The sequence below is a fragment of the Scatophagus argus genome, chromosome 20 (genome assembly GCF_020382885.2).
Source record: "Scatophagus argus isolate fScaArg1 chromosome 20, fScaArg1.pri, whole genome shotgun sequence".
Taxonomy (NCBI): Eukaryota; Metazoa; Chordata; class Actinopteri; family Scatophagidae; genus Scatophagus; species Scatophagus argus.
In genome coordinates this window covers 1,818,522-1,836,903 of record NC_058512.1, presented here as the reverse complement: position 1 = coordinate 1,836,903, position 18,382 = coordinate 1,818,522, and the positions used below count along the sequence as shown (strand labels likewise).

At 44.8% G+C, this 18,382-nt stretch overlaps 2 protein-coding genes across 6 annotated transcripts; one reads left to right on the top strand and one right to left on the bottom strand.

The window, feature by feature from the left end:
• The first annotated feature begins 237 nt into the window (after positions 1–237).
• Positions 238–6,731, top strand: kmt5aa (lysine methyltransferase 5Aa). Its single transcript, XM_046374515.1, has 7 exons — positions 238–536; positions 1,262–1,412; positions 1,594–1,882; positions 1,995–2,082; positions 2,917–2,976; positions 3,228–3,418; positions 3,691–6,731. Exons 1-7 carry the CDS (start codon positions 528–530, stop codon positions 3,899–3,901), a joined length of 999 nt encoding a protein of 332 aa, XP_046230471.1. The 5' UTR covers positions 238–527; the 3' UTR covers positions 3,902–6,731.
• A 600-nt stretch (positions 6,732–7,331) lies between these two features.
• On the bottom strand, positions 7,332–18,152 carry rilpl1 (Rab interacting lysosomal protein-like 1). 5 transcript variants are annotated; one of them, XM_046374504.1, is made up of 10 exons: positions 17,554–18,152; positions 15,176–15,323; positions 14,346–14,464; positions 13,886–14,131; positions 13,273–13,404; positions 12,361–12,411; positions 12,114–12,268; positions 11,927–12,031; positions 10,561–10,648; positions 7,332–9,750 (listed from the first exon to the last, which is right to left on the bottom strand). In XM_046374504.1, the coding sequence occupies exons 1-10, from the start codon at positions 17,839–17,841 to the stop codon at positions 9,745–9,747; spliced, it is 1,338 nt and encodes a 445-aa protein (XP_046230460.1). In that variant the 5' UTR covers positions 17,842–18,152; the 3' UTR covers positions 7,332–9,744. The 5 variants fall into 5 exon arrangements, with proteins under 5 accessions (XP_046230460.1, XP_046230459.1, XP_046230463.1 ...); XM_046374503.1 differs by lacking the exon at positions 10,561–10,648 and having other exon boundaries at positions 17,554–18,151; XM_046374506.1 differs by lacking the exon at positions 7,332–9,750 and having other exon boundaries at positions 10,555–10,648.
• Positions 18,153–18,382: the final 230 nt, after the last annotated feature.

The following is an 18,382-nucleotide window of genomic DNA, read 5'->3' as shown; positions in this document are numbered from 1 at the left end:
CAACAACAGTAAAACTCTGCTTTTACATTAATGGCCATAATAATGTAATGATATTATATTTAATAGCAGAACGATCACAATGAACCCTTTAAGTACATTTCCTGACTGGACTTACATTCTTTCCTTTGAATAACATTTTAATGCAGGACTTGTAGCAGAGTATTTTTAAACTGTGGTATTAAGTACTGAGTTTCTGACTCTTTCCTTCCCTCCCTGTGTGGGCTCTGCACAGCCGCTGCCGGCCTGCAGAGGGCGACATTGCTTCGCCTCTGCCCCTGTCCATTTACATGAAGAAAAATGGCGGACAGGAGCTGTGGAGGCTTCATGGGCTGAGCTGCTGGCAGTTTAGAAACAACAGAAGGGCCCACAGTCACCGTGGAAGGGGGCCAGCTTGCAGGGAGGACACTGCTGTACGGGCAGGGCAAGGCTGATCTCTAGCTGACCAAAAATTAATTTATTTTTATTTTTTTGCCTCGAAACGAGAAGCTAGAGCCGAGCGAGTAGCCACGACAGAAAACAAGTCGGACATGAACGGGGTAAGTTTGCTTGTTTAGGGCATCATTAAACACGGGTTAAATACCTTAGATGAAAGCAGTCTAAAGTGGATTTATTCCTCCTTTGAGAATGAAATGAGGCTAACGTATTCGTGCGTAATCTCACAGTGAATATTACCGATCCCCGGTGATTTTTACTGTAAGTTGTTGCAGTTACTGTAGCTCCAGACGAGAGGCTTTTTGTTGAGGAGCGCTTTGCTAACGTAAGCTGGTTACATGTGGCCGCTAGCTGGGGGCACATCGGTGTTTGTGACATCGGACGAGACCCAGAGACGCACGGATTCGTCTGTTTTCCGTTCAACAGCATGTGTTGAAGCACACTTCAGCTTTAATGGATTTGACGAGCCAACAGGCCTGGTTGTGCCTTTGAGTCTGATTTAAAGGGGCTGATGGGCGGGTGTGGAGCAGCATGGTGCCCCACCCACACCGTCAAGTACTGCACACGGATCAGTTTGAAGTACTCCTACCACTACACTTCAGAGGGGGGGATCAGTTTATGAGATTCAGTTCAGATTAATAATTATAATACACCAGACTAATCACCTCAGTCATACTTTAAAGTGAAAAGAAAAAGGATTTTCACTGGGTTTACGTTTGCGCTCTCTTAATTAATTTAATTTATTTTTTTGTATGTTTATGTGTTCTTGTGTGTTCACTTTGTTTTGCGTGAAGCTGAAACCCAACATATTTTCTCTCCGTGTCCACAGGAGATCGTATGCAGTAGCCATTCAGTCACCGTCTTAAGCTGCACCAGGTCCCTATCACCAGTTCATGATGAAAATACGATCAAGGTGACTCAGGAGGGAAGGCGCTCTCCGATGTGCTGCCAGCACAATGACGCCCAGAGGCAGGGAGAAGGTAAGCACACGCTGATCTGCAGCTCAGGGGAGTCTTTTTACCGACTAAACCCTCCACAGCAGAACAAACAGACAGCAATTTATTTTCATTTGTCGGTAGCTTGTGCAAAGGGACGCAGCAAGAGGAAACAGGAACTGCAGCATGATGATGAGCTGTTGTTTCATCCTCTCGTTCCTCTCAGGCAGGAGAACAAACGCCATCAGCCCCACACCAAAAGACTCAAAGGCTGCACTCTCAGAGATGGAGAGCAGCTACAGCCAGTGTTCACCCTGCTGGTCAGATGAACAGCCGTCGCCTCCGCAGCTCTACTGCACTCAGTCCTGCCTTCGCTCCTCCGCCGACCTCCCCCTGCCCCTCAGCAGCAGCTTATCTCACACTCCCCTCCACGCCAACAACAGCAGCGCCCTCCACAGCAAACCGCGGAGAGGAGTCCTCCTCAAGGTCAAAGGAAAGAAATCCACACTAAGGATGTACGTCCTCATTACTGATGCAACCACCAGTGGCGTCAACTAACACGATGGTGTCATTGTTGTTCATGTAGTTGAAATAAAAGTTGTTGTGTTCTCTTTTTGTCCACCACAGTGCAGGAGGGAAAAACTCCCAAAACAGAAAAGTTACTGACTACTATCCAATAAGACGGAGCTCGAGAAAAAGCAAAACAGAGCTTAAGGTAAGATGAAATTAACTATGTTATATTAAATCAGATATTGTATACACTATACAGACAAAAGTATTGGGATTGAGCCATTTTTCAGGTTTTGGACTCGGAAATCTTAATGCTTCAGCATACCAAGACATTTTGGACAATGCTATGCTTCCAACTTGGTGGCAACAGTTTGTTGAAGGCCCTTTTCTATTCCAGCATGACTGTGCCCCAGTGCACAAAGCAAAGCTCCATAAAGACATGGTTGGATGAGTTTGGTGTGGAAGAACTTGACTGGCCCACACAGAGCCCTGACCTCAACCCCATCCAACACCTTTGGGATGAACTGGAACGGAGATTGTGAGCCAGGCCTTTTGGTCCAACATCAGTGTGTGACCTCACAAATGCTCTACTGCATGAATGGGCACAAATTCCCACAGAAACACTCCAACATGTTGTGGAAAGCCTTCACAGAAGAGTGGAAGCTGTTAGAGCTGCAAAGCTGTCTGTGTTTTTAGAATGAGACATCATTAAAGTCCCTGTTGGTGTGATGGGCAGCTGTCCCAATACTTTTGTCTATATGGTCTACATTATATTATCAGTGTTACCATATTGGTTGAAGTGAGTGCATGTGAGATGAGATCATTGAGAATTTGTGATTTCTCGCCTGATGAAGAATTAATCTCCAAACAGATTTTTCTGAGTTGGTGGGGATCACATCTCAGTCCAGGTCGTCTGATATTTGTGCCATTGCGGTCCTCTGATCCCGCCTGTGTGAAACTCATGGTTTTATTTCCAGTGTGGGTGTTCTGAATGTGTGTTTGAGTGTGTAATACCACCTCGTGTTCCTTTTGTTGCCAGTGTGAAGAAAAGAAGCACATAGATGATCTCATCACAAAGGGAATAGAGGAAGGAATGGAGGTACACTCAGTTTTCTGCTTCTCTCTCTAATATTTGAACAACTCTGCAGCTTTGGATGCCAGGTGTGTTGCACCTGTGGCTGATGTGTTCAGGAACCTCAGTTCAGTAACGCAGGTTTCATTGGTGCGACTGCAGCTGCCATCAGAGAGGAATTGTCTCTGTCTGTATGAAGTATCTGCTCAGTAACAACATTCATGTAAAGTTTTTCCAGCTGTGTGTCTTGATGGAAAACCCCTCAAACCTTTTTGTAGGTGCAACACATTGAAGGAAAGGGCAGAGCCGTGTTTGCCACTCGGTGCTTCCAGAAAGGCGAGTACGTGGTGGAGTATCACGGAGACCTGCTGCAGATCACCGACGCCAAAAAGAGGGAGGCTGAATACGCTCAAAACCCTGCCACTGGCTGCTACATGTACTACTTCCAGTACCTCTGCAAAACATACTGGTATGACAAACCAGTTCATTTCTACTTTTCATACATTATCACAACATGTAAATGTAGTGCCAGCGTGGAGAAGCTGCGAGTGACCGTCTCCAAAGTGGTCACAGTCTGCAGTCCCGCCTTCATGGATGAGGTTCAATACCATAAATGGACTTTGATTAGAAAATACGTCTTTTACTTTAAAGTTTGAGCTCTTGTAGAGAAGACAATTTGATGTCCTTTGAATTAATTAATTAATAGAAGTGTGAACGTCGCGTTTTGTTTCGTTTCAACAGTGTGGACGCCACAAAAGAGACTGGTCGAATGGGGAGGCTGATAAACCACAGTAAGAACGGAAACTGCCAAACCAAACTCCATGACATCAACGGCGTCCCTCACCTCATCCTCGTCGCCTCTCGGGACATCGACGAGGGCGAGGAGCTGCTCTACGACTACGGGGACCGCAGTAAGGCCTCCATCGCGGCTCACCCGTGGCTCAAATACTGATTCCTCCTGAAAGAGCAGGGAAACGTTCAGTAACGCTTGTGTTTCTCATTAGCTAGTGTACAAAATGCCTTAGAGACAGAATGTGTCCCCTTTTTGTTCAGTATAGAGGAAGTCGGGGCGGTGGTTATGGGTTCAGAGGGGGGTTTGTGGGGTACTTATCACATTTCAGTTGAGGTCCACCTGCCTCGTCAGATGGACGTCGGTACTTTTTATTTATGTGTTTATGAGACGTTCTGGTTGTTTTGCAGCACATTTATTTTGTACATTTTGTACCACCTATAGATGCTTTACAGCATGCAGGTGGTAGTTAATGCTCTGCATTTTTATACTGCTTTTTCTTAATTAGTCGTTAGCAATACTTGTATTTATGGCCCCAGAGCCCTTTTGGATCAGCAACAACTATGAGATGCAAACTTGCAAACCCTTTTTTTAAAGAAAAAAAAAAATATATATATATATATATATTCAGTTCTGAGTGGAATTTGATTTCAGCCATCGAAACTCTCACAGTCTCCCCGTGTTATGTGGAGGTGTAACAGTTTACCAAACTCGAGCTTCAGCTGGCGATTTTGGCTCCTGATTATAAAATATTTTACTTTTTTGAAGTGTAAAATAATGTTGAACACACAGACAAGCTACAGAAACCGATTAAATGAATAGTTTTCCTCCTTCTTTCACACATTCTTTTAGACTATATTGTATTTTTTTAATGTTTAAAATGCATTTGAATTATCATGTACATGTTGCATTAATACACAAGCTGATACCCGCAGTACGTTCTGTCACGGTCATTAAAACAGAAACGTGTATGAAAGCTGGCGGGTAAACATCTCAGTTCTCAGCTGTCAGAGCTTCCTTCTGTTTCACTTTAATAGAAAATCTTCCACTCATGACACTCATGTCTAATATTGCTGCACTGTGTAAATATATTTATTGGCTCGCTGTTGCAAATCCAAGCGTGATTTAAAGGACTAGTTTGACATTTTGGGAAGTTTTCACCTTCTTGCAAAGAGTCCGACGATGTGACTCTCGTATCGCACGCTTATCACTGGTGGCCATCGTCGTGTTTGGCCTGTCATGGCGGGAAGGAGCGTCACGTTCTGTGGCTGAATGATGAGGGGGAAAAATCCAAACAGTTTGAGGAAACTCAAAACCAGTGACTGAAAAATAAACGAGTAAAACGTCTTCTGTCTGACCAAACTGGAACATTTATGCCAGTTTGGGTTTAATGAACTGAAAATGCTGATCAGTTTACTAAACTTTATGTGATGGCTTTTTTATTATAAGCTTTTAACACTGAAAGTGATCACAAGCTGCCCAAAATACAAACCAAATAAAATTGAACAGACTGGAAGGCAGATTAAGCCAGGCTAACTGCTTCCTCTTGTTCCCAATCGTGATGCTAAGCTAAGCTAATAGCCTGATGTCTGCAGCTTGACATCTGACTGACAGAAATGAGAGACGTTATCATCGAAAAGCAAGAAAGCGATTTAAAGTATTTCCCAAAATGTCAAAGAAGCCAAGGAAAAAGAAAAAGAACTGCATGTCTTTCACGTCACGTGTCACGCTTTGTTTCACACAAGAAACCAGCCTGTCCAACATGTCCAGTGTCTGGACAGGAAGTGAGTTTGGTGAACTCTTACAGCCTCTGCAGGTTTTCTAAACGCTCACAGACAGCCAGGCGTTCCACGTGAAAGTGAGGGTGTTTAGTTTAGGTGACCTCGCCGTGTACTCGCCGTTAAATGGAGCATGAAGGTCACATTTAAAGAGTCCTCCGACCACACGTTTCTTATTTATCTTGATTTGTGTTTTATTTATCCTCATCTAGCAAATCACTAAGAGACACTTTATTACATTCCTCTTAACTAAATAGCACACAGGCATTAATCTTTTGTCTCCCAATGAAATAACAATTTTAAACAAAGATGTCACATGATCACGTACTTTTATTTTGTTGTACAGCACTCTCTTCCTACAGCTGCTGTTTGTACTGCAGCCGATGTCATCTCAGTTATTATAGATCTTTTTTTTTCTTTATTGGTATCATAATTTTGGAAATCACACTGGCTTTGTTGTAAAGAAAATGTTTGATGTCTGCTTTCTTCCCAAGAGGTAGATGAGAAGATTGACACCACTCTCATATCTTTCTGTTTAATGTTAAGCTACAGCAAGACGGTAGTTAGCTTAGCGCCAGCACCTCTGAAGCTCAGTAATTAGCATCTTATCCCCCCAGTCTCTATGCTAAGCTAACCTAAGCTAAGCTACTTACCTCCTGGTTGTAGCTTCAAACTGAAAGCAGCAGATCTAACTTTCTGCAAGAAAATGAAAAAACGTATTTTCCAAAATGTTGAACTGAATTTAATGTTTTAGTGATTTGTAGCAGGTCAGGCTATGGAGGCCCACAGGCTGATGAACCAAACGTAGTCCATCCTCTCCGCCTCTTTCATGTTGTACAGGACATTAAAGTGTAAACCACAGTAGGAGAGCGAGTCCGGTTTCCACAATAATCAGTCTGATCCATCTGTTTTTAATTTGATTTGAGAAGAAGTCTGGTCAGAGCCCAGTCATACAAACGTGTCAGGAAACCCGCTGTGTGTAACACATGATGCCACCTCTAACAGTAGCATTGTGTCACGTGTGAAGTGAGCCTTTCTTAATCGTGGTGGATTTACTCCTTTCTTCATGAAGAACTGATGCAATAATAACCTGAGGGGCAAACCGACCTGTCGGCCATTTTTAGGACATAATAGACCTTTGCTGTTGTAGCGCTGAATAAATCTTAATGCTGGGGTTTAGGCATCGACAAATAAAGATGTTAATATGCAAGTAACACGAGTGGGAGCCTCATTTGTTCTTATGTTTTTTGCACCCGGGTGATCAGAATCAGAATCGTCTTTATTGCCATGTAAGTGAAGAGGTTTCACATTACTAGGAATTTGTCTTGGTGATTGGTGCATACATATAACAAAAGAGCGAGTAACACATAATAGTAGATTATAAAATAAAATGGAATAAGGTAAAACAAAATAAAATAAATATGGTTCTGGATAGTCAGCAGGCTGAAACAAGCCAAGTTCTTCTAAATGTACAGTTGCTTTGACAAATGCATGAATTAAAGACGTCTACGGGAGGTCGGAGGGACAAAATGAATTCAGCTTTAATCCAATCACCCGAGCATGTGAAGCATGTTGTAGCAGCAGCTGCAACATTAAATGGTATATATGGTAAATAAAGAGAATGAATATCACCGGAATGTCAGCAGCTTCACGCCCATCTTCAGTTTTAAAGGTGAACTGAAAGAGTTTAAAGGGGCATTACGTGGATTTTACCCATGAGGTTTGGTTTATATAAACGTCCTCTCTCACTCTGTAGGAGCTTTGGAAAGCGAGATAAGCCTGATGAAAACAACTCAAAGTAACAGACCAAGACCTCAGGCATGACAGAGTTTTTATTACTGTAGACACGGGTCATCGTTATGTCTTTTAAATATCCATTTTAATGAGGACAACACAGGGAGAGGCGGTGATCAACGCTGACAGGTCGTCTCGTTTCACCGCATTTCCCTTTTAATGTTTCACTACTTTCCTGTCTGAACCGTCCAGATCCCTTTGACTTCCAGATGAGCTGGAGAACACGAGGCTCCACTGCAATAAATATTATCTGTGGTTTTTAGCCTTAAATGAAAGTAAACTAACTATTAAAACACACCACAGCGTGGGGCCAAGCTGGAAAAGCAGAAGCAGCGACCAACAATTAGCATTTTTTTAAACAAATGTAAACCACACCTCAGCTTCATTAACTTTGCTTTCACCGTTTCAGAAAACCAAAATCTGATTCTGTCATTTCGAACTTCTCCGCGGAGTCCCGAACACAACCTGACGAGTGTCCACACCTGAGACACCAGAGCTCTGGAGCCACGTGGGAGGACTCGTACAAATGATGCATATGAGCACAAGTCGACGCGTACATGCTTCCTGTCAGGGGTTAAAGGGACATTTCACCCCGAAATCAAAACCTATGTATTTATATTTGAACAGTGTCTCTTTCCATAAATCATGAATCAGTTACTCAAAATAATCCACAGATCCTGCTGTGAGCACTTTCACGGAGGAACTATTTTCTCTCTGTCTCACTGCGCAGAAGGAAACGACAGCAGGGTGTAAACTTCAATGGCATCTCCTCGACTGAGCTGTAACGTTAGCTGGCCTTTCATCCATAGTTTGGGGGTGAACTGTGCCTTTAAAAAGCCTAAATCTTCAAGTGCATATTTTAATGTATTTTTTAAGATGTTTGGGTGATGGCAAATGATACAAAAATGTTTACTTTTGCCTTACTTAGGAGCAAAACCTGCAAAAACTTGTTCTTTAGTTCAGGTTTCCTGTTAGCTCAGGAGCAAGAAGTGCCTTTTTTAAATGAAATTCTGTGTTTTAAATAATGTCAGGCTCAGTGGCTTGTAGACAGAACAAATTCACAGGAAGACACTCGTGATTTTAAAGGACAACACTGGTGTTACTCCACCTTTTCCACAGATCTGGTGAAAAGATCAGATTCAGCGGTGGGTAACAGGACAGAAACAGAGCAGGTTCCTTTTTAAAAGGTGCAAAATAATTTCCTGAAACAGATGCACACTGTGGTTTTTATCAGATGTTTTCATCAGAGCTCCAAGCAGATGAACCAGGTTTTGTTCTTTTCATTGGATTTGCTGACGGTATTAAAAACACGTGACGTCACCTGACTGATCATCAGAACGTGACGTGACGCAACTGCTCTTACGCACGAGCCGACTGACAGAAGCCCATTTTTAAGCCCATTAAGCAAAAATACTCCCACTCTAAATTATGAGATATTGAGTCAAAAAAGATTCAAAGCTGAAGATTTAAAAAGCCAAATTATGAGATATATAAAGTCGAAATTCACTTACTATTTCTGAGTTAGTCTGACTCAGCATCTCATCATGTATCTGTTTTTATCCGACCACACGCCTCACGTGTTTTTGCCTTCTGTTTGCCGTATTTCAGTCGATAAAAGCATCTGTCGGGCGTTTTTCGGCTCGCGAGTTGCGTTTCTAAGCATCATTTCCCACGTGATCCCAGGACTCGTCCTCCTCGTGGAGCTGCACAGCAGAGCGCCGGTGATGGCGCTCGGAGGTGTTGCTGCCGTCGTGAGAACGAGCTGCCGTGATTGTGTGTGTTTCTGTGCAGCTTTGCCTTTCAGCTCCACGAGGATTCTGACATAAAACCTTCATCTTTACGTGACAAAACCTTAAAAACTCGTCAGTCGCCATCTGGAGACTGATGATGATCTGCACCACATTTTGGAGTCCCAAGCCTTCATCCGTTCACTTTTCACCCTCTCACGTTCACCAACATACCACCAACCACTCCGGCTACGACAACCTCCCAGTGTCCATCCTTGTCCTCTGCTGCCGCCTGATGCTGAAGCACTTCAGGAAGCACACACACGATGTTTTTAGGGTCTCACTGAGACACACAGTGCGGTTCTCAGGTGTTTAGATAAACTTTTTAAAAGGGGTTTTCAGAATTTCTTTATCCAAGCTGGAGCCTCGTCTTTCCCTCGGCCTCCTCACCTCAAACGTTTGATATTTCAGTTGCGGTGTGAGTCACTAGCGGTGGTTTGGTGTGCGGTCGACTCTTCACGAGCCGCCGTCGAGTGATGGGCACGGAGTGTTAAGAGTTTTGGAGCTCGAGTGACCTCGACGAGTCCCCTCCGGTGACTACATGTGCTGGAGCGCCTCCTGGGCCTGTTCTGTGTACACGTCGTCCTTGGCCGCCCACGAGCCGCCGCCGGGCTGCGAGCTCCGCGGCTTGTCACGAGAGAAGAAGCTAAACCTGGGAGGACGGAGGGAAGACGGAGGAAACGTCTTTTAATGGAGGGCAGCGGTTCACAGCAACAGTGGATCAGTCTTTTGCAAAGCAGCGTTAGAGTGTTACACTGCGCAGCTGCGCGCACGTGTGCTGACACGTTTTCACAAGTGAACTGTGATTTGTGTGTTATTCCTGTGAGAAAAGTTTCCTGTTAATCCCAATTCTTCCTGCTTATTGGCTGCACTGACAAATGCGAATCAAAATGTCATTTGCTTGTTTACTTACTGAAGTAAAGTGGTCTGAGCTGAACAGCAGAGGAATGCTGATTGAATGAGTTAACGATCATTCACCATACTTATTGATTTGTTTACAGAAATTACATTGATGTCTCAGCTCTTCTACATCAGCAGCAGTTTTAATACTTGACTGTTGTTTTTTTACACATGAATGAATAAAAATAAACTTCAGGAGATTATAACTGGAATGAACTCACCCTGTGTGAACTGATCAGCACTGCAGTGTGAAACATGATGAGCGCTTTAGTCACTAACTATGGAGGAGCTAAAGACACTTTAGTTTAAAGCGCAGACGTCAGGTTGTTACTGTGGTCAGTGAGGGAGGACACAAGACGAGACAGACAGACAGACAGACAGACTTCATATTCTGACTGGCTGATCCACAGTTGTCCCATTGGACAGCGATAATAAGACAGCCCCACAACCAGCCAATCAGAATACTGTAAGGGGGGGTGGGGCTCAAAATGCGACACATGCAAGGGGACGGCGGCTGTTAGCTAAGAAAGAACGCTGAAGCCGACCAAACACAGAGTCATACAAGCGATACGAGACGTCTGATTGGCTGTAAAGTGGGGTCATCTGGGATCAAACCAGCCGCCACCATCGGCATGATGGCTGTGAAGATCCTGTTACACAGAGGTAAAGACACACAAACAGGAAGAGGCACACGGAGAGGGGGGGAGGGAGAGGGGGAGACAGGGACCACGTCAACCTCCGCTTGACCCAAACCACAACAAGTGATGCCTTTCAGTGTAGACAGAGAAACCAAATGGGTGCAGGCACATGAAAACACTCTCCTTCATTTGAGGCGTGGGAATTCTGCGCAGATGTCGCATGCTACACGTGTCACATGACCAAAACACGCTAAGCTTTAAGCATGCGCATAGAGCGGCGAGCGTGTCTGAAGTAAAATGTGAGACAGAGGAGGACGCTAATGCAGCACACACACACGCACACACACGGTTTGTTAAGCAGGAGCCGTCACATGCCTGGTCATGTGACACAAGTTATCGGAAGTGAACTCTGGGACACTACGTAGGACATTTTTCACAGTTTTTTTGACGTTCTGTAAACCAAACAATTTGTTTAACTGTTAAAGTTATCAACAGATGAACTCGCAATGAAAAGCTCTGCAGTGTTTGACAGTTGAAATTCCCCTCCTCGCTGCACCAGCCTCCGAGCAGACCACATACTGAACCAACCCGCTGGGTGACCCAGTGATCACATCAAATGTCACTGTGGGTCTTAACAGCTAATGAGTTTCTCATCAGAGCTCAGCCCTTCATTAATCCTCCACAACAAAAGCTCCTCTGATTGTTATTTTAGCTCATCTGGTTTGGGCCTCTGATCTGCAGCACGAAGCACAGCAGCAGCCCTCCCAAACAGCAGAGTCTGACGCGCTTCGCTCGGCTGCCGGGTTCTTTGTTATCACAGGCCAAACGAACACAGGAAGTGGGCGTGTGGCGTGAGCCGTTTCCAGTTATAATCTCTGGATTTTTGAGTGGATACAGCTGAAACTCTCCTTGCGGTTTTTGTTTTCAGTTTTGGTTCTAATGTGCCTCTTTTATTGGTGATGATACTAAAATATCACAGATGACAGCCGAGCCCCACAAAGCTGCTGTTCTCAGCCTGAAACAGTCCCAGATGTGAGCAGATGTTACTTCTCACCTAAAGAAACCAAGCCAAGCCAAGATCTCATTTGCACATCACCTGAAGAGTGAAATGTTTGGCCGTGCGGTGATCACTTCAGCTAGCTTTTACTGAGCGCGTGCAAAGCAGCCTGGCGTTGATTTTAATCTCAAAGTGAAGGACGGGAGTCTGTGAGACTTTAACAGACGAGTGTTTTCATGAGCTGGTGTGTGTGTGTGTGTGTGTGTGTGTGTGTGTGTGTGAGGACCACATACAGGCGTTTGATTCCCGACTCTGGCTGGGCCGAAGAACGAGAGCGAGTCCTCAGTTCAGGTGAGGGAGAAGGACTGGGAGTGACGACCTCGTCTTCTGTCTCGTCGCTATGAAAACACACCGCGGTGATTATCAGCAGCTTGGTGGGGATTCGTCTCCTCAGACTGAAATTCACGTGTCTGCGAGTACCTTTTGTAGTAGGCCAGCTCCTCCTGCAGCAGGAAGACTTTGGCCTTGAGCTCGTTCCTCTCGTGGAGGACGTCCCTCAGCTCCTGCAGGGTGAACCGGGGCCGGTTAGGGTCCTTTGAGTCCAGGCCTCCCGCCTCCTCCTCGCACAACGCCTCCTGTCAGGGGGACAAAGTGCATCACAAAGAGGAAAGGAAACCAGAGGAAAGGAAGGTGGGAAGGTGGGAAGGAGGGAAGGAAGTGAGGATACCTTGGTAAAATATTGGAACACAGCAGGCATGTCCTCATCGCACATCGCCTCCTGGTGGCAAACGTTGGGCTGAGTCAGACATCAGGCCTGGTTCCAATACATTTGTTGGCCCTTCCCTCCTCCCTTTAAGCTAAAACTCTGTTTGTTTGTTTGTTTGTTTGTTTTAACTCAGCACACTCAAGACATTCGCTGTCTGTTAAAAAAAACACCCGAAAGACTTCGACAACACATGCAGATGACAGAAGTCACTCATGCACTGAGCCAAAAAAAACATCATAATTCGTATTAATACGCGTTCTATCAATAATGTTTAAGTCCAGCTGAAAATCAAATTTCTTTTCACGGTGAGAAATAATCAAAATAAAAGCCAGGAGTGGAGAAATAATCCACCAGCTGCTCTTTTAAGGAAATTCAGTTTAAAATTTTGCTTCACTTGGTGACAAATTGGATTTTTATGATAAGACATCAAGGTTACTGCTTTGTAGGAGATCTGGTTTAAAATGAATAAATGTGCTTGGCGTTCTGTATTCCGTAGCAGAAAGTAAACCTGCAATGTGATTTCAGTTGGACTCTAAACAACCATTTCTACTGTCAGTGTTGGATCGTGGTGCATTCAAGGACAACTTCGAGTGCTGTTAGAGGCTGAGCTGTTGAAGCGATCTATATTTAGAAAGGTCGCCGGTGCGGTCGTCCAGAAAGTCTCACCCAGTTGGAGCGACAGATCCTGCCGACCCTGTTAGTCACACCCATGCCAGGCCGCTCCAGCACGTCTCATGGGTCTCACAAACTACAACCACTACTTTTTGTTTCTACCAACATGACTGATGTTCTGGGAGCGGGAGTGCAGGTTTGGAGCTAAGGAGTCAGGACAATCACACCAGCCTGCTTCACTAAGAGGCACTTCTGTATTACCCAAAGCAACACTGCCTCGTCCTCAGCCTCCTCATCCTCGTGTCCCTCTGGGCTGAGGGAGCCAGGCAGGGGGGGCCGGTTCAGCTCAGAGGGCTCAAGTCTGTCTGACCAGCCCTCAGCCCCCACCAGCAGCTGGTGGAGTGAAAGACACTTCATTATCCGTTTACAAAGCAGTGCTGCTTATCATCTCCATCTGTCAGACGGTGGGTGTTTTTATTGATTCATGCAGCCACAATTAAAAGCTGTAAAAGCCGTGTGGCTTCGAGTTTGGACGGATAAAATGAGCGAATTATTTTTCTATCCATTTTTTTCTGGCAGTTTAAGCCTTTTAGATACAAGAATAAATGATTAAGTGAGGAGGAAGATGAAAATGGACCCACAATTAACCCATAATGCACTTTTACTAAGCTAACAGGAAGCCATTAAAGGTATGGTGAGAGGAAAAATATGTAACTTTGATTTAGGGGTGAACTGTCCCTTTAAAGTCTAAACGTTAACTCAATGATAAAACCTAATGAAAGAGATATTTTTCTGTCCTCCTTTCAACACATAACAACCACATTGTGACTACAGCCTCACATGGCGCTCACACCCTGACTTCCTGTGCTGTTACCTCTGCAGGTGAGGGGGGCTCAGGTGGGGCTTCCTCAGAGTCCTGGGCAGGCTGCTCTCCTTGAAGTCGCTCCCGCAAGCGTGCGACTTCCTGCCGAAGGGCCCCGACTTCCTGCCCCCGCGCCTGAGCGCTGGCCTCCAGCTCCACCTTCTGTTCGATCAGTGCTTTGCCCTGCGCCTCCACCACAGAGATTTTATGTCGCAGGTCGTGGTTGATTTTCATGAGGCGAGACTGCTGCTGCTGGAGCTGCACAAACACACGGACAGAAGCAGGAGAAGGAAACCATGAAAGCAGGCCCAGAGCACAGAGTACACCTGCATCAAGCGCTCTGCCCCACATTAAAGTCCAGCTGGCACAAATATCCTGTCACGTGAGAGAATCAGATGACCGAAGTGACATCTGTGAGTACTGGACATGTCAAAATGAAAACGTGTGCACAAGCTCCTCCTCCTCCTCTTACCGCCTCGATGTCCTCGTTTTTCAGCGTGAGCTCTCGGTCCTTGGCTCGGATCTCGTCTCTCTGCTTGTCCACCACTTCCTTTAGCTTCTTCATCACCTGCCTCTCCCGCTCCGTCATACCTGGTGACCACAGGGAGGAGACAGACAAGACGAGACGAGGCAAAGCAGACTTTTAATCGGGAGCCATTTGTATTCTTTATAACCTGTTTTTATTGGACAGAGTTGGACAGAGGGTACCCTCTGTGTGTGTGTGTGTGTGTGTGTGTGTGTGTGTGCGCGCGTGTGTGTTTAGCAGGTGTGGATGCACACTGAGGCTGGTCTGTCCACAGTGTTTCAGGGTGACTGTGGCCTCTGTGTGCCTCTGACTGGCTCGCCGTCACACACAGAGAAGGCGTCCTTTGTGTGTGTGTGTGTGTGTGTGTGTGTGTGTGTGTGTGTGTGTGTGAGAGAGAGACAGAGAGAGAGAGAGAGAGAGAGAGAGAGAGAGAGAGAGAGAATGAAAAACAGTGAAAGATTTCCTCAAAATCAGAACTCAGTACCTGTTAAAACTGTCATGTCTGTCCAGTAAAGCTGATAAATTAGCTCAGTTCGTACTCTGACGGGTCACACACATGAAGTGGGTCACTTAGTGAGCTTTAGAGGGGCTGGTAGGAGGATTTTCTTACCTCCAGACAGAGCCAGGCCGGCTGTTTCTACCCGTTTCCAGTCTTTATGCTAAGCGAACGTCATGTTTACCGTACAGACGTGAGAGTTAATTCTATTAGGACTGCAACTAAAAATGATTTTCATCATGGGTTTATTGCTGATGGACCCTGCCTTCAGTGTCCTCACCCTCATGCCTCTGCAGGTCTTCCTCGCTCATGGGGTCTTTGATGGACAGGTTGGTGAGGAGGCTTTTGTTCTCCTCCTGCAGCTGAGCGATCTGAGTGAGCAGGTCCTGAGCTTCTCCTCTCCACACGTCCTCCACCAGCTCCAGCTCCTGCACCCACACAACAAAGCACACACGGCCCACCTTAGCGCCTGGTGGACGGCAGTGAAATCCCGTGCAGACATTCAGGATCCCCAGAGGATCAAGCATCAGCATTTTGTTCTGTTTTTCCTTTGATTTGTCACAGCGTGTTTATGGACAGAAGCTCGACTGAGCTCTCAAATCGGATTCAGCCTCGCTCATGAAGGACTTACATGCCAATCACATCTGTGCAGCCAGGAGTGCAGAGCTCTGATTCAGTTCAGTTTACTCTAATCATTGCTAAAGTCGTATTTTCCTTGGTTTCCAGCTTCTCCAACATGGAGATTTGACTGAATGTCTTCAGGTTTTGGACATGTGAAGACGTCAGCGTTGGCTGAGAGGAATGACAGTATAACAAGTTAAAGTCTTTGTATTTTTATTCTGTATGTTTATATTTCTCATTTTTACTCGTATTCCTCTAATCACTGTCATCATGCAGTTTAGTAAAATACTTTATTGAACGCTACCTTTTGCAGCCAACATCCTTTTGAGCATATGACAAATGAAAGCTTTGAACCTTAAATAAACAAGTAAAAAATAAAGTGTCCTTGCGTCCGTTTGCAGCGCTGCGTACTGAGTGTACTTTTACTGCAGATGTAATATTATCCGTGTGAAAACCACACAAGCTGCCCGACCTCTCAGTCACAGCAGAAACTTTGTGACACTCGTGAGACGCAGCCGATCGCCGTCACGAGACACCGACATGTAAACTTTTTATAGCGGTGAGCAGACCGACTGTGTGACCCTGATTTAAACACAACACTTGGACTCGGTGATTCTCCACAGGGACTCGAAGTGGTCTCTAGCAGTGCAGGAGTGCTTTTACTCTGCTTTATATGCACTACAGTCATCTGACAGATTAAGATTTAACTTGACAAAACTTTTGATGAGCTTATAAAATGCAGCACGCCGTTAAAGATTAAACCACTGGTTTCATTTTCTTACATTTGACCTTTAACAAAAACCGGTTTCCAGCTGGGACCTCGTTAAGCTTTCAGTGTCTCAACACATTTCGTCAGTGGTGGAAGAAGTACTCGGATACTGTCGTACTCTGTCACAAGTAAAAGTTTAAAATGTTGCTTGTGTAAATGCACAAAAGTATTGGCATGAAAATATACTGAAGCTGAATTACTGATTTGACAGCCTGGCGCGTTTGAGCCAACATATATTAGGCTCAGTCTGTGTAATGGTGAATCACACATTTGACAAACACAGCTGAACTGCAGTGTGACGTTTTCCTGATGAGTCAGACGCACGTTTTCCATCGGCTGTAGCTCAACAAACAGGAACTGGAATGTGTCTGGGAAACTTCAGTCAAATACGCAAGAACATTTACTCAAGTACTGAAGTGGAGTACAAAGGCAAGAAAGCCAGTCTGTGCTTTACTTTCATGCATTTCACAGGACAGGACTTTCACTCAGCTACAATAATCTGACAGCTTTAGTTATGTTAAAAATCAAAACATACAAAATATGATGCACTGGGGGAAAAAAATCAACTCTATGTACCATATGAGCTTAAACAATTAGTCGATCAATTAATTAACTGTTTTTTCAGTTACCAAAATCTGCAGCTTTTTTCATATCCGATTAATCAGTTAGTTTAGTTTGTTGCTTTGCCTCTCATACTTTTTGAATTGTGTGTATTTTGTTTTTGAATCTTATGCATATTTTAGATTATATATTTGCACTTTCTTCCTATTTTGTGCAGCTGCATTTGTGTTTCCACCTGGAAAACTTAAGTTCTGTTTCATCTCATCTGATGTTTGCATAAATGAGTTTTACATGTAACAGAGTATTTTCACATTGTGGTACTGCTACTGGTACATCAGCAAAGTATCTGAATATTTTGTCCACCACTGGTAATAATCAGAATTTATTTGTTGATTTTATAATCAGAGGTACCATATTTACCTCCAAAGTGTTGTGGAGTAGAAGTATAAAGTTGTATAAATTAGACATATTTGAGTACAAGTACCTCAAAGTTTTACTTGGCCTCTTCTGTTCTTTTATTACTTTACACACTTGATAGTTTCAGTACATTTGAGCTTGTCACGGAGTATCTTTCCTGTGGTACTGTTTCTTTTAATATACTCCTGGTTAAATCACAGTACCTCCGTGACCCTGTCACACTTGGTATCCTAATGTGAAGAAACAAAAACCAACATGTGTGATGTAAATCCACATGTGACCGAGCAGACCTTTCTGTGCTTCTTCTCCTTCTCCAGCCGGTCTATCCGCTCCAGCCGCAGCCTGTCCAGCTCCAGCCGCAGCTCCTCGGTCTCCGGGCTGATGTTGCTGCGGCTCACCATCACCTCCAGGATCTCCAGGACCCGCACCACTTTGGGCATCAGCCTGGACAGAGCCTCGCAGCCATACTGGTCTATGATCCGCTCGAACTCCTGGCCCACCACCGCGGCGATGTCATACACGTCCATCACCGTGAGGTCAGCCACATTCTTCTCCAGGGCCGACCCGGAGTCCTCCATGTCGGGATAGTCTGGCCCTTCCCCGGTTTCCTATTATGTTTCCTCTGCCGCAGAAAACTTCCTCCCCCGGCAAGAACAATTCTGCTAAGTTAGCTAAACTCTACCGCTTCAGCGTCATGAACCACAAACAAACACACCGTGAAACAGCAGTAAACACCGCAACTACCGCGTTTCCATCGTCCACAGCTGAGTCCGGACTGTAGTTCGATTTGTCAGGGAGAAAGATCGGCTGTGGCCCATCGCTGTCCCGCCTGTCCCTTCTGTAAGCTACTGGCCACCATTGTCAAGTACGCCATATTGAAACTGCGAATGTCCGGTTAGCTGCTTCAAAATAAAATGACAGTTCCCGACAATGTCGCAACAAGTTCCATGTTGGTCAAAATTTCAAAGATTTTCTTTTGTCTCCAGTGATGGAATGTGACTTCATACAATTACTCAGGTGCTTAAAACAAAGATCTGAGATACTTGTAATTTCCATTTTAGGCTACTTTATAGGCCTGCTCCTACTCCACATTTATTTCAGTTTTTGTTATTAGTTGCT